The sequence below is a fragment of the Uloborus diversus genome, chromosome 7 (assembly GCF_026930045.1).
Source record: "Uloborus diversus isolate 005 chromosome 7, Udiv.v.3.1, whole genome shotgun sequence".
Taxonomy (NCBI): domain Eukaryota; kingdom Metazoa; phylum Arthropoda; class Arachnida; order Araneae; family Uloboridae; genus Uloborus; species Uloborus diversus.
This window is the reverse complement of record NC_072737.1, coordinates 31,668,522-31,685,047: the sequence shown is the minus strand read 5'-3', so window position 1 is coordinate 31,685,047 and position 16,526 is coordinate 31,668,522. Positions and strand designations below refer to the sequence as shown.

The 16,526-nt window shown below is 33.2% G+C and overlaps 1 protein-coding gene across 1 annotated transcript in view; it reads left to right on the top strand.

Annotated features, from left to right (window-relative positions):
- LOC129225670 (runt-related transcription factor 3-like) overlaps positions 1-15,706 on the top strand; it is a 156,574-nt gene extending 140,868 nt beyond the window's left edge. Inside the window, exons 4-5 of the mRNA XM_054860144.1 lie at positions 9,047-9,223; positions 14,629-15,706. Of these exons, the coding sequence (XP_054716119.1) occupies positions 9,047-9,223; positions 14,629-15,446 (995 nt within the window). The 3' untranslated portion in view covers positions 15,447-15,706. The remainder of the gene's footprint in view (positions 1-9,046; positions 9,224-14,628) is intronic.
- Positions 15,707-16,526: the final 820 nt, after the last annotated feature.

Genomic DNA, 16,526 nt, shown 5'->3' with positions numbered 1-16,526 from the left:
GTTATAAGAAATCCAACTTGACTTTTATTTTACATATTTATGCGTTTCATTTGTTACTTGTTTTTATTAAAAAAATATTATTTTTTAGAAATGGCAATGCAAAGGATTTTTCTTTCTTCAACGCTGTGTCACAAAATCCAGAAATAAAAATGTATTAATCTCTGGATAGAAAATACTTCGATTCTTTGTCAACTTTGATCTCCATAGGGAGCACTGAGAAGAAACAAAACAAACACAGTAAAAAGGTTAGCCAAAATACCACGCCGCACGGTCTTGTTCTCTCAACTCAACTCTCACTGCAGCGCCCCAAGGGTGTGTATAAATACAACTTCGAGAAACATCGGAAGATATCTTTTTTTATCTTCAAATTTTTATGCATTTCACTAAACAAAGCTAAAGAAATTATGCCAAGAAAATGAAAGATAGAAATATGTGTCTAGTTTTTTCAAGAAAAAAAACTTTAAATGATTTTTTTTTCTTTATTAATATTATTTTATGTATTTATTAGGTTTTAAAATCAAGCTTAAAATTTAAGAAGCTTATATGATATATTATCGCGCGTAAGATTTTTTTTTTATGTTGTGTAAATTTAGAGACATCTCGCACTCAAGAATAATTCCTTTATGAGCATTTTTCTTTATGTTGCTTACTCTGAAGCACAATAATTTTAAAAGTTATGAAGTTGTTTGAAAATTCAAATCGCTTAAATGCTGATTTTTTATCGCAATAAGATTACAGTTTAATCGCTTTAAATATATCTGAAGAATTTATTGTAGGATAACTTCAACTTTCCTAAGTTTTTGTCAAAGGCCCTTTTAGTTTTAAGAATTACTCCTATCAAAACATAATCCGAAATTTTGCTACTAGGAACTATTTTTAAAACTGTGTAAATTGGGTTCACAGCAGGAGGAGTCACAATCTGGCCGGCTCTTTCGTATCAAGTAATAAATGCAATAAAATATTTGTACTTTGTGCGTTTGATCAAATTCAAAAATAAGAAAAAATATAAGTGCTGTTGTATTTGAATTTAACAAGCGGATAACTTTAAAAATCTCAAAAAGTGTTTATGCGTCACTAACTTTCCACTAATTCGCTAACAATCGAACCTTATATCGTTTATCAGACTTGTACATTATTATTAATTATCAAAGCAGTAATGAGTAAGAAAATACTAATTAATATTCATAGCAGAATAGACGAAACCCATTGACGTCAGAACATTTATACACCCTTGTCACCAATATTCACTGCATTCTGAAGTGTATAATCAAGAAGAATATCTTACGATATGTTTAATCATGATTATAGTGAACAACCGACGTAAACGAGCTGATGTGTGCATCACATGACTTCCTTTTACTCCACTTTAATATCATTTCCCCATTACTGGCAAATTTAATGTGATTCAATAATTTAATCTCTAAATATCACCAACAGTGGCCAAATTGAAACAGATTTGAAAAAAAAAATGCCAAATTTGTCGCTAAGTTGGCGACAAAACTTGGCGATCAAAAGACTGGCGATATATCGCCAAGTGTCCGCCAAATTATAACACCACTTGAGCTTACTTTGAAATTAACAATGATTTCCCCCCCCAAAAAGGGGTAAAAGACCCCTTTAGAAACACTCGAATGCCACCAAAAGGGGAGGTGCACAACTAGAACCCACTAGGAGTCTACGTACCAAATTTCAACTGTCTAGGCTTTACCGTTCTTGAGTTATGCAACAAACATCCGCACATACATACGTACATGCAGACGTCACGAGTAAATTCGCTGTAATTAACTCGGGAATCGTCATTATGGATATTTCGCGGTTCTATACGTTCTTAGGCACTTAAAAACGTGTGGTCGAGTCGAAAAAAAAAAAAAAAAACCTCAATATTCATTCGAGGGTGAGTAAAATTGAAATTAAGGTCGATTTTTGAGTGAAATTTTTTTCGCGAATACAATACTTTCTTTTTTGTAAAAAGAAGTTAAAAAGAGCACAAATTCTCAAAAAATAATACAACATACAGCTATTTGAAGGCTGCAATGGAGAATCTTCTTCCGTGCAAAAACACACAAAGAAGAAAGTCGCACTGCTTCATTTACGTTGGTTTTTTACTTTAATATTACTTTAGCACAAAGCTTATTTGATCATTTTACATTTAATAGTTATATGAGCAATATTTTTGATCTAGTTGTATCATGAATTTAAAAAAAAAACTCTAATACGAAAATGAGTTTTAAAAACTCAAGCGAAATAGTACGTATATTTTGGATGTTTTCTTAGAACTCTAATCTCGAAGAAAGAAAGTCTTAGAAAGCACAATCGAATCACATTAATGCCATCAGTGTACTCTTTGTAGCGTTGATTTGATCCAGTTTTGAAGTTACTCATAGTGTTAGTTAATCTTTCGAAATACTCAATCATTCATTAACTAATCGCAATTTGCTAAATCATTGGAGAATTTTTGCAGTGGCTCCAAAATGAAGACGACATTAAATTTCAATGAATATTGACAGCGTTGAAATCTGATGTTAACTTGAACTTGCGAGAGGATTCTCTAACACTTGCAAAAAGGAAAGCTATGATGTTTTTTGTATTTTGAGAAGTACTTCTGAATTTTTCTAATAAATGAATTTTAGCATTTTTTTAAGCGATAATCTTTATTCTCAACGTTCCCGTTCAGCAAAATACATTTATAATTTATTTTATGACACAAATTAATGTTGATCCTTTAATGATATTTTGTTTAACATTCAATTTGATCGGGTTTTTTTCTTTAAATCAAATCAATATTTTTTGCATGATGACTATTGGAGTATTTTCTATCATTCTAACTATGGCATACAAAATATGAAATAATAATTTTTTTTTCACTGATTCGGTTATTTAGATTGCAATTTGCGAGAAATCAAAGAAAAAACAATTTATGTTGTAAACGATACTCATGTTTGATAATATTAGTTTTTATACATAAATACCACTTTTATGCAAAATACAATTATTTAATCAAAAACCGTAAATAACTTCTAAGTACTCACATGCATTAAAAATAAATAAGTAAAACCCCGAGTATAACATTGAAAAGATTTTCCTTCAACTTGAAACAGACAAAAGTATTTCACGCAATTGAATATCAGGCTGATAAATATCACCTCCCTTTTTTATTCTAAGAAGCTTCCAATTTGTATTCCAAATTTCGATTCACAAGTAGAAGAGGAGGGAAAAAAGATAAAAAACCTCAATCTAAGGAATTTGAAAGTTAAAAAAGAAATGTAGGTCGCCTAACGAAGTTAGTGGTATAAATGTACCCAAGTCGTTCTTCAACTAAGCAGTTTTGTTCTCCTCCTATTTCTACTCCAGCCAGCTTATTTCAAGTTCCACATCAGACTGATGGAGCAAACCTGTGATATAATGAAACTAAAAAAAAAGACAAAGCGTAAGACACACATACAACCGCACGTACACACGTACATACATTGCGTTGAGGAAGAAAAAAAGAATCTCCACAAAAATTCACAAAGCCGAGAAAAGAAAAACGGGACCCGAAATCAAAGAAAATTTCCCAAGTTGAAAGTTTCTCCCCTTTGTCACCATGGCTTGGTAACTTTGTTTAGTTGGGGGAATTTCTATGGAAACCATTGAACTGCGGAATTTATCCGCAGAAAGTATTGAAAAGCTAGGTGGCTGAGTTTCAACTTGGGATTGTGTGGATAGCAGCTTAAATCAGGCACCTAGCAGATGAAATGAAGAGAGGGTGGAAGGATTGGATGCGATAAATTTTCATGTTTGTTAAAAGTTTTTTCCTTCTTTATTCCCTTTTTTTTTCGTCCGCCCCTCCTTTCCCTTTCTCAAACTTAGTTGGGGAATTCGGATTGGTTTCTTTAAACAAGTTTACTTGAAACGTGAAGTAAAATTCTAGAACACATAGTTTTTTTTTCTCTGTCTCTAAGCAGTCGCGAAAGGTGTGCAATTTAAGGCAAAAAGTTTCGGCAAACAGTAGAAGAAAATGACGCTTTCCATCTTCGGTTGGAACAAATCTTAGCCGAAATCATAAATAATATTGAATACCACTTATCGTTTTATTAATCTGTTACTTGGGATTTAGTCAAAACAATTATCGCTAATGTTTCAAAGAAAATTAAATCTGCAGAAATAATGGCAAACTAAATTACAATGAATTCTTATTTATAGTTGAACAGCTTAGTGGAAGAACGTGTAACGTTGACAACTATACTAATATGAGCAAATCAATTTCTTAGCTTTGCTGATTTTTTCTTTGTTTATTTCAATCATAATTTTTTACTTCGATGTTCTAGCGATTCGAGTCTATCATTGTTCCGAATTTCCAGCTGTTAATTTCGCTCTGCAATAAGAAGTTTTCTCCAACTAAACTTGAATTACAGATTTATGTGGTCTAGGCTTTTTTTATTTGAACAACAAGCTGAGAAGAAGAGAAAGTTACATCTTTAAATAAACAAATATTCAGATATATCTTCTTTTTCATTAACATCCCTTAAGGTCTTCCACTAAGCTGTTCAATTATTATCACGTCAAGACATACAGGAAGCTCTCGTTCTGATTGAACTTCTTCCCTTGTTTTTAACTAGTAACGTAGTCAAAACTGTTTTCGATTATGAAAAGTTACAAGGATCGAGCAAGTAGTCATACATTTAATTATAGAGCGCAAGCAATGTGAACAATCTGCACCGTTGATGATATTTTTGGAATGTGTCATTAAATCTCAGTCGTACCCGTGTAATCGTAAATTGTATTTGAATCTAGTATAGAGAAGAAAACTTTTCAATACATTTTCAACTAGATTTATTAAATACCGTGACGTTTAAATATAAGAAGGACTGTCATAAATAGGGTTTTCAAAATGTTCCAATAAAAAGGCATTTTAGACTTAATATTTGATGTGCATCATATAAATTTTTTACATAGTTTTGGCATCAAACTTTTTAAAAATTTTCATTGCTGAATCTTATGAGACTGAGTCAGGTCAGACATTCTCAAATGTATAAAGTCCAACAAGATTGGTAAATTCATACCAGGGATCAGGGATATAAGCTGCCGAATATAAATGATCAGTAACACTGTAGTTACAAAATACTCTTATTCCTCTAGTTCAAATTATATTTGGATGCCATGCAAAATTCTATCAGTAAATATTAAAAATTCAGTTTTTTTTTTTTTTTTTTTTTGTTGACTGAATTGTAGAGTTTTACTACAGTGAGTAGAAGATATTAATTTTATCTTAATAGTACTCAAATACAAAAAAAAAATCAACTAATTGAAAACTAATAATATACTGATAAAAACTGAGAATCAAAAAATCTCCTTGCGACTTATTTTAATTTTTTAAAAAAATATTTGCATTATTAGACAACTTGGCGCACGTATTGAAAGATTTTTTAATTAGTTTTATTTATTTTTTACTGCATTCCCCTTATTTTTTTTTTTTTTTTTGAAATGCTTTAATATACTTCGCATGAAAAAAATGAACCAATAGTTGATAAATAGTTGGAACAGAGTTTCCCAAACTGTTCTCCGCGGAACCCCGGGGGTCCGCGACTCCATACCACGGGTCGGCGGTGCTATCCAGTAAAACGTTAAATATAACTGAAATAAAAGGACAAATGACGATATTTTAATTCAAAAATAAAACACATTTATGAGGGAAAAACAAGTTCTTGCGTAAGTACATGCAGGACGCAGCCCCCCCCCCCTCCCCCGGAATTCTCGGAACTAAACACACTTCACACTGCCGTTTAAACTCGCGTATTAGTCGATCTTGTGAAAAATGTCTACCTCTCCACTTTTAGAAGGAAAATCGGGAAAAAATTTGAAACCCACGTATAAGGTGAACCCCTAATTTCAGAAAAAATTGGGAACATTTTTAACGGACATCGTCGGGAACACCTTGTTTTGTTCACTAACTCTAAAAGTTCATTTTTATTTGGAGATAACGTTTTTATTCCCAATTGAACATCAAATAGAATTTTACTTCCATAACTCAAAATAGTAATGTAAGAAATGAAAACCGGACAAGAACTCTGAAAAATATACAGAACAATGAATAAATAAATTAAAAGGAAAAAAAGCGTAGAAATATGTTTAAAAAATAGATTTAACTGTGTCAAATATTTTTTTCTCTCTCGCCGGGGATGGAGGGGAGGAGGGTCCCGCGAAGTTCGTAATTCTTCCGGAGGGGGTCGGCGGAGGTCTGAAACTTGGGAACCTCTGAAGTAGGCAATTGTAACATCAAAGTAAAGTTGGAACAGTATCAAATGCCACGTATAAATTACATAACTTCCGAAAATTATTAGTTTATCACAATAAAAAGTCAAATATTTGATAAATAGTTAGAAAGTGGGCAATTGTAACATCAAAGTGAAGTTTTGACAGTAGCAATTGCCACTCATAAATTTCAAAGTTTCCGAAAATTCATTAGTTATCGCAATAAAAAGTCAAATAGTCGGTTAGAAAGTGGGCAATTGTAACGTCAAAGTGAAGTTGTGATAGTATCAGATGTCACTTATAAATTACTTAGCTGCCTAAAAGTCATTAATTTATCGCAATAAAAAGTCAAAAATTGATTACTAGTTAGAAAGCGGGCAATTGCAACATCAAAGTGAAGTTGTGACTGTATAAAATGCCATTTAATAAAATTCATTATTTTATCGCAAAATAAAGTGAACTAGTCGATAAATAGTTAGAAAGTGGGCAGTTGCAACATCAAAGTGAAGTTGTGACAGTATCAAATACCACGTATAAATTATATAGCTTCCAAAAATTAATTAGTTTATCGCAATAAAAAATCAAATTTGCAACCACTTTTCCCTCCTTACCAGTTAATACATGATACAAGTCTACCTCCACCCTTGAGACAAGTTATTTTCTTGAAGAAGAACGTTTCTTATGAATTCCATTGAATGTGTATAACTCTGTTTTATTCAATTTATTCCCTCATTCTAACTCTGTCATCTATTTAATATAAATGCATTCATTTGTCTGCAAAAGAAAACAACTCTAAGCTCCATTAAAAAGGCAACAAATGATAACAGGTTCCAGAAAATTACATCAGGGCCGCGTAAATCCCAGCATTTGAAAGCAATAATGTCTTCGAAACTTCCAAAATTGCAGTCATGCTGCGTTTTCATTAACGTCCCTTGTTTCTTTTACTACTTCCCGGGTTTTTTAATACAGGAAAAGCGGAAGAACTCCAAGTGGAAGTCTCTTGATACAAAAGACGCACACAAGATCTTTATTAATTCGACCACATAATAGCCAAGCATGTGGTTTTGGCGAAATAAATGAGATCTTTGGACCTCCTGGGGCCAGTGGTGGAAATGAAAGTTGCCGCACGTCTGGTTCAGCTGTCGGGAGGAATTTTCCCCGGTAAAAATTGTGAAAACTTGCTTCCTGGGGACAGGATTTTTAGACACGTCTTTTCCGAGATTCTTAATATTGTGAAAGAAAATAAAGTAAACTGGTTTCTGGAAAATTTATACCGTCGCTTGGAAAAGTGTTTTCGGAAGATGAAATTACTTGAAGTTGTGTTGCTGCCAGGATTATATTCTTAATCTTTTACGTTATTCATGAATGCTTGGGACAAGGTTGTGTAGTATTTAATCAAAATGATAAATGTTTAAAGTAACTTTAAAGCATGATTATGCATCAAAATACTTTGCCAGCATAAATGTTTTTTTTTTTTTTTTTGAAAATAAGAGTAAGCACGCCAGAAATAAAAAGCATAACATTATTTATTTTGCAACTTATTACAGAGGTAATGTTATTAATCAAGAATTCAGGCAGTGAAAAGCAAAGGGATGTGAGTGGATTTTTTTTAAAGTTTTTAGTAAAACGCTTGCAATGTTCAAACCTTTCATTGATATTCTGTTCCCAATCATGGGGTATATCCAACACTTGCTAAGGCAACTAATGTCATATCTTTTCCCTAAACATATGCGAGTTAGTCCTACCGTTTGTACTAGTTATGACCAATTTTTATTACTATTATTTTTTTATTTTGGCCTTTACACTCCTTTGCACCTAAACGGTTTTATCAAGTATAAAAAAAAATGTATGTTGGAACTTGTTAGAAAATACAGCCTGTAAAAGTATGTCAGACGACTTGCAAACCAAAATTTCATTTCAGATGGCTATAGTGGTTGGATTTTAAGGAAGTAACTGTTTTTTGTTTTTAATTATGAGAATAAAGTTTTGTTAGATATAGTTTAAATGTGGTTGCATTTTTCAGATCTATATATTTCTTATGTACCTTATTATTATTTTTTTAGTGTTGCATCCATTAATGTAATAATCACATAATTTTTGTTTTAATTTCACTTTATTTTGAAATTTTTAGACGATTCCGTTTTTCGTTTCGATTTCTGTAATGAAATACCAAACTGGCTTTAGTTGCATTATAGTTCTGATTTCGAGCTGATCTAATAAAATACAGCTTCAAAAAATGTTGCTTAAGTTATCAAAAAGTTTTTCAACTTTTTTGTTTGCTTTTAAATCGCATTTATGACATAAATAAATATGCCTCTGTGCAATAAAGTAACAGTAGTAAACAGCGTAGAGACAAACTCAAATAATCAATTGAATAGCATATATGTGTGTCGGAGTTTCAAAGAACTTTTTTCTTCTGAGCTGTGAGAGGTAAAGTCATCCAAGGCTTTTCTCGGATGACTTTACATCCCAATGCTCACACTTCGTTGCACTAAAAAAAGGAGTTCAATGAAACCCCAAGACACGTATTAGAAATTCAATTGCTTATTTGTACTTTATCTCTACATTGTCTACTACTGTTACATATTATCATTTATTCAAAAAGGAATTTTATCAAAACAACACTCCTATGCTTTATTTATTAATTTACTTTTTCTTTAGTTCTTCTTCATTTATGCAAATTCAATTTGCTATTTCATAATTTCTGAGATAGTAGGATTGTTTCTTCTAATTTATTTTATCCTTTCCTAGTTGAGTGTTAAGTTCAATATATTTTTATTGTATTCTTGTGTTTAATCAATTGGTACTTTCACAGATCCGTCCCATGTTGCTTTTCCGTTCAACAGCGAAGCGCAATGGAATCCTCACGCGGGCCATTACCAGAACTACTTAAGCCATGGCTTACCAAATGCTGGATTTCCTGGTTGTCCTCAGATGGATGTCACATCAGCTCATGATTCGGGTCACGCCACTCCTCAAGCCACGCCCACAGGTCAGAAACGCCTACATATTTATGTTTGCTTGCCTTATCCCATTGTCTCGTGTCACGATATATGATTTATTACACTGTCATATTACCTCGCTTAACCGCACACTTGGGTATACTTGACGCTCCCACTGCTGTTGCGGGTTTACATAATGAGTACACGAAAAGCTCAAAGTGGTGTGACATGGCTTTTGTGTTGTATTATGTCATCAGATTTACTTACCACATTGAAATTTATAACAACAACTCAGCGCTTTAATATCAAACAACCTAGCATTTGTAACGGTAGCAGTTGTTAAGTGTGGGCAAAATTAAGTAGTTTGATGTCAGCTAGTTGAACCCTCTCTTCAAGGTACGTATTATTAAGCCACATAATCCAGGGATGTCCACCTGGGGGGGGGGGGTTCATGGCACAGACTGTGGCATTAAAATTTTGAGGGGGTAAGGTTGTTTTGACGAGTATTTTTTTTCATTTTAGTGGTCTCTCGCTTTTGGGGACTCTTCGCAATGTTTAATGGTTGGGCACCCCTGCACAATCATTCATTAGTTAGTTATAGAGGTACGAACAAAATAACTCGGTCAAGAGTAGTGTAGTTCATATACTTTTTAATCTGTAGTTAGTGTTATTTGAAAACCAGGTAACATACTGTGCTGTTCTACTAAAGAAACTGTACTGTACTGTTCTTCAAATACTTTTCTTAACACGATCATGCTTTGTTATCTAAGGTAACACAACATGGTAAAACTTCGGCGGCACTATACATATTGTAAGAATCTATAAATACATCCTTAAGAAGAAAAAACTACGTGTGACAGTTTTGCGAGTGATTTAAATGAATTTAAGACGGAAAATCGGTGTTAATCCTTTTTCTTTTTGTATTTAGTTGACCATTGTGCTGTTTGTTTAGTTTGCGAATATCGTATTAACAGTTTTCTTTACAGAGAACTTTCGATAACACGAATATTTCTTTGTCTCGAAGGTTTCATTCTGCACTGAAGTTTTAAGAAGGCTATGGGAACTTCCCATAACTCGTACTACCAATAACTCAAAGGCTTTAGCCTGTCCCTTAGGTCTTTGGGTTATTACTGTGTATCGAAACAGTATATAAATTGATTCCATCATGAAAAATCCTTGGTTTTCCCTTAAGTACTTGTTGCATCTCAACATCATATACAGAAATGAACGCATTAAAAAATAAATTTGATTTTATGATAGCTGACTGGAATTGCAATTTGTCGTGATATTTTAAAGACTCATTTTCTTCTAGTGTTAGCATTCTATGGATCGCATACAATGTTAGTGAGGCGTAAGCATGTAAAAAATACAATTAGTCAGCCAAAATCAAACAAAACTCAAAATTATTTAATTTATATATTATTACACTATGGATAAAAAAGTAGATCTGCAAACCAGATGCAGCACATGGACACAAGATCGTTTTTGTTAACTATTGATAAGTATTCATCACAACAGAAATTGTCATGAGTACTACGTTTCTTAAAACTTCAAAACGAAACTTATGGTGATTCACGAAAACTCAAAACTATACCTTATATCTTCATGCCACAGAAAAAAAAATTCAGGACTTGAAGAATTTTTGAAGAGACTAACTTGAGTGTGAAGTCATTACACTAAGCGATAAATAGTACGCGCTCTTTTCCTCGCCAACTTTCCCAAAGTAAAAATGCCAATTAGAATTCTATTCTAAGTCGGCCAGCAGAAACGGGTACTGGTGACACTCACTCAAAATGGCAAGAAGAGCGATGAGACCGTCTTCTCTACTTGTTATCGACCAGGAAAAATTTCCGATTGAGCTAAGAACAATTTGAAAAGTCAACAAGACCGCTTTTACAATTTCCGAAAAGCAAGCAATTGACTTTGAGCTTTCATTAGTAGCAAAGTCCCGTCGATCAATAGGAAGTTAGGCCCGGTTTCAAAAGGAGGAGGGGGGCATTAGCTATATTTAAGGGGGAGGGAATAAAGTCTGAGAGAGTTTTGGAAGAAAACTCCTCGCTATAATCATTTTAACATTTGAAGTGTTGACAGTGATGGATCCACGTGCCACCATGCAGGGGGGAGGGGAACCTCGGCAGTGAAGACTTGAGGAAAGATGGATTGTGCTTAGCTGCGGCTGATGCATATTAACTCATTTTAAATGATACGCTGCACTGGGGGCCGCTTTAATTGCTTATTTTCGGTACCTTAAGAGTAACTTTCCAGGACGGCCGTGTACGGTCCGCGGGCACGCCAATGAATATGTTTGGTGGTGGCTAATCGATCGCTTCCCCAATTTGTATCCAATGGATGTTTTTGATAAAATTCTTGAACAACGAGGGCTCGTTGATGGAAACAACGATAGTGGATTGACGGACAAAAAAGTTGGTGAAATCATTTGGTAATTATCGGCGGTTTTTTGAAAGACTAAAATGGAAGTTTTGGGGAAAGTAATTATTAAGCAATTTGTAAGAAGTCGGTGGTGCTTAAAAGCTCTGTTTAAAAATTATACGGCTTGTGAAGGATTGCTAAACTGTCGTTTGAGGTATCATTTGCTTCAATAATGAGATATTTTTCGCCAAAAAAAGAAATCATTATTGGACGCTAAACTGTTTTAAATAAGTTGAACTTTCTTGACACTGAAGTGATAAATTCAGATTTTAGTAATTGGGCCTTGTTTCACCATATTTTTTTGGAGTAAATTTTATTTTCTTGCTCCTACTTTCTTTTTCTTGGGAGTAAAAGTATTTATTTAAGAAGCATGATCTGAGAACTGATTTATAATAGTGGCATGACTATCAGAAATCCTTACTTTGTCAATAATTTTATAAATATCTGCAAACTATGAGGTACTTATTCTTCATCCCTAGTATGCTCTTACGTAGCACATAAAGCTTTTTACACATATAAGGTTGTTTTAGATCTTAATTGCGATAAAAGTGTGCCACAACTTATATTATTATATGCATAAATATGATTTGTGTGCTTGCAGGAATATGTAATATTTCCCATATAAAAGACTAAATAATGTTGAAAATGTTATAAACACAGCTGAACTAATACTTCACGAGTCTCTGCATGTAAAATTTAATAGGAAAGTTAGAGGTCTTACTGCAGAAATTTTGTTCAAAACAATCTATGCAGTTTGCATGCTCACTGTTTAAGGATGCAGTATCAAGTACACCGTTTTAAAAGGTAGAGGGAGGGAGGTATTTTTGTTTAGCATTAAAGGAAAGAAAGGAATTTGTTACGCCTTTTAAAACCGATAGACAAAGTAACGCTTCGGTTGAAAGCCTCTTCATTTTGCAACCTTCTTATACTGACCTAACATGTGTATATTGCTTTTTAAATAATGGTTGAAATATGTATTAATCTTGCAGCTCGTTTTTAAAAGCAGTAAGAATTTTTTTAAACACTATTTAAACCTGAAAATTTCTTTCCTATGAGTTTTGTTATAAGCTAATTCTATTAAATTATCGACATTGATGACAGTTACTGTTATTTCCTATAGTTAACTCTTCTTCCTACAGTTTCGTGATTTTTATGTTTGGAAAACAGACTCAAAATTTTTTTTGAAAGAGGCCTTCATGCCTTTTTGAGTTCTTATGAAAGTATTAACTTTAGAAAATTCTTGCATACGTCATTCATGATCTAATTAGTTAAATTTAATTATATTTTTAGTGATATGAAATTGAAAATAACCTTTTTAAAGAATTAGGAAGTTTTAAATATTTCAAACTTTATAAATTGTATGTTTATAGTTTTAAAAATCTTGCTTTAAAAATTATGTGTTACTAGTAGTTGAAATTGAAAAAAGAGTGCATTTGTCAAAAAAAAATATATATATATATAATTGAAAAATGATAATTATTATTATGAAATAATTGAAAAAGAAATAGTTGAATCAATAATTAAAGCCTTTCTTAGCTTCATCATTTTTTCATTTCTACTAACAATAAAAAGAAAATTTTTATGTTTAAAGTCTTATTTATGTTTAAATTCGCTCCCAAAGTGTATTGCGTTAAACTTAGGAGAATTGTCAATTACTGAAAGAAGGATGGGGAGAAGAGAGTTGTTATCAACGAAAACTAATAATTCATGGATTAATTTTTCCTGTAATATCAAACCGTGCATTTCGGAATCTTCCAAAAATGTGATATAAGTTATTTTCTTTTGTAGCAGAAGACATAAAATCACGCAAGTCTTCTGTGAAATAATAAAAAATAGCATTTTCACAATTGTAATTTATAATGCTTTAAACACAACATAAATTTACCAACTGTGAAAAGGCAGCATCCGTATAGGAGAACTGTTTTCATACTTTTGGAAGAGCGTAAATTGCGGTCAGGGAAGGATAGAAGAATGAATAACCGTGCGTAAAAATCTTAACCAAAATAAATATTTATTCCGCTCTATAAAAAATAATGCTAATGCAAAAGAAATGTAAACATTCTGGTTTTACAAAGAGAAACGAGCTGATGTGTGCATCACATGACTTCCTTTTACACCAATTTAATAATATTTCCCCATTATTGGCAATTTTAATGTGATTCAATAGTTAACTCTCTAAATATCATCCACAGTAGCCAAATCGAAACCAAATAAAAATGTAAAAAAAAAATCGCCAAATTTGTCGACAAGTTGGAGACCAAAAGACTGGTGATATATCGCCAAGTGTCCGAAAAATTATATCACCACTTGAGTTTGCATCGAAATTAACAATGACTTTCCCCCAAAAGGGTGTAAAAGACCCTTTTTGAAACAGCTGGATGCAACCAAAAGGAGAGGTGCACAACTAAACCCCTTTAGGAGTCTACGTACTAAATTTCAACTTTCTAGGAGATATCATTCTTGAGTAATGCGACATACATACGCACTTACATACGTACATACAGACGTCACGAGAAAACTAATTAACTCGGGAATCGTCAAAATGAATATTTCAGGCGTCTATACGTTCTTAGGTGTATATGCACGTGTGGTCGGATCGAAAAAAAAACTCAATATTCATTCGGGGCTGAGCAAAATGGAAATTAAGGTCAGTTTTTGAGTGAAAATTTTTCGCGAATACAATACTTCCTTTTTTGTAAAAGGAAGTAAAAATTTTTTATATTATTTTATTTTGTCTGAATGCAATAATTTTGACTTAACTGCCATTTATTTAAGGTGCGCGGAAAGATAGTTGGAGTCTTTAATTTAACTTCTTCTAAGTTCCTTAAGTTACAAAATTTCGAAATTCGTGAACGAAATCATTAAAGAAAAAGAGTGACAAAGCTTGGCAAAGCAATACTATGTTCAAAAACATTTCTTTCAATTAAATTACTATTATTTTCAGTATATAAAAAAATATCTATGTTGTAGATCGCGTTTAAATTTGATGCTACATTCCTAACATTTTTTCTCTCTATCACTCCAGGTCTAGTTCCCGATCGCCATTCTTCAAACCCACCCGCACATTTTCCAGCCATAAATGAGCAGCAAGCATCTCCAGGAGCAGTCCTCAAGGACCCTCTTTTCGTATCCAGGTACAACAATGCAGTCGCAGCAGCCTCAGAACTTTGCCTCACTGATCGTCTGACCGAATTACGCCACGGACTGTCAGGAAACAATCCTGCCGCGTGCAACTCCTACCCCCCACACGCGTTGAACAACACCTCGTTGGCATTCTTAGCAGCCGGCACAGCCACCCACAACAGCAACCTCCCGTATTTTTCAATGACTCATGGCAGTTACAGCATGCTGTCCCATGGTTTCTATGGCAACGGCAATCAAGTAAGGGGTTCCAATCCTTCCTTGGTGGCCGCAGCAACTGCAGCTGGTATGTACCTCACCCCTCCCATGATGCCGTCATCCTTGTTGTACTCTCAGCTTTACTCGTCCCAGAACCAGATTCAATCATCCATGCATCTTCTCAACAACAACAATGAACCTGGTAGCTCATCAGCTGAGGAAGACACCACCATGATTCAGAGGAACCTGGACAGTGGTGGACCGTCCGTGTCCAGAGACTCTAGTACTGGTGATTCGGTGTTGCAATCGGAATGTAGTAGTGATCACAGCACTCTTGACGTGCGGAGGAACGTGACGTCAGATGTTCAACAAGAGGAAGGACTCAAAGAACAAAGGCATAGTCTATCTTCTATTAACAATAGTTCCGAGAACAAACCGGAAATTTTCACATCTGAATCAAACGGTCATGTACAAAGTGACTCGAATTTGTGGCGTCCATACTGACGAATACTTGTTCTGTGTATAAATATTTTGAGTTTCCGTCCTTTACTCCTTGTGATTTCAAAGACTAAAATTTTGTACGTTGTAAAAAGAGAGCGTCTATATGTACAATTCTAAATGAAAATTGAGGTTTAAAATTATGTCCCCTTACAAAATACCTTTTTCGTTGTGTAATTATGAATCACTTGAAAAACAGTTTCATTTATTACACCTCTTAAAAATACAGTGCAGTCTGATACAGTGTTTAATGTTTCGTGATATTGATGCGTAAACTTAATAATGTCATTTAAAAATTAATCTGTGGTTATTTTTTTTCAAGAACTCAATAAATTATTCACAGTGTAATAGAGCAAATAAGTTAAAATTAATAATAATAATAATAAAAGAACTTTTTAAAAACTTCGAGTACTGTACTTACAAGCAGATAAGTTTCAGACTGAAAGCAGCTGTTATGATCATAACGTCAAAAATAAAAGAATGCTACGCATCTATGTTGACGGTATTTTTTAATTAAAAATGGAAAAAGTAGAGTAAAATTAGGGAAATTTGCATTTCAACTTCATTAAATGCTAATCTGAATTAGTTAATCCTCATACAGCACAATCTTTTTCTACCGGAATCGTTTCAAAATATGGAGGTTTTCCCAATAGTAACGGAAACAATAATCCATTCATTAAATTTACACAAATCACGTTTTGTATTAGTTTCAGTATGTTAAACCCCAAAAGAAGGCTCAAAGTCTTACTTTGCACTCTTGTATCAAATTGTGATTTGCTTTTTTTTTCTTTTAAAAATGTTTCAGCTTCAGATTTCTTTTTTTTTTCGTCATTTCTTTTATTATTATTATTAATATTCTTTTTGAGCAACATTGTACAACTGTTAGCAAAATGCATTCCAGATTGAGGTAGGGAGTTATGACTTGCAAAATTCCGAGTTGTCAATCTAAATTCTCCAAATGATGCATCACTGACTTTCAAACAGTAAAACAGCAAATAAGGCTTGAAATTTTCGCTAGAAACTCATGCACGTGAAAATCGGGAATGAGCAAATTTTGCTAGAGTTGCGTTTCCCATGGAAATCACC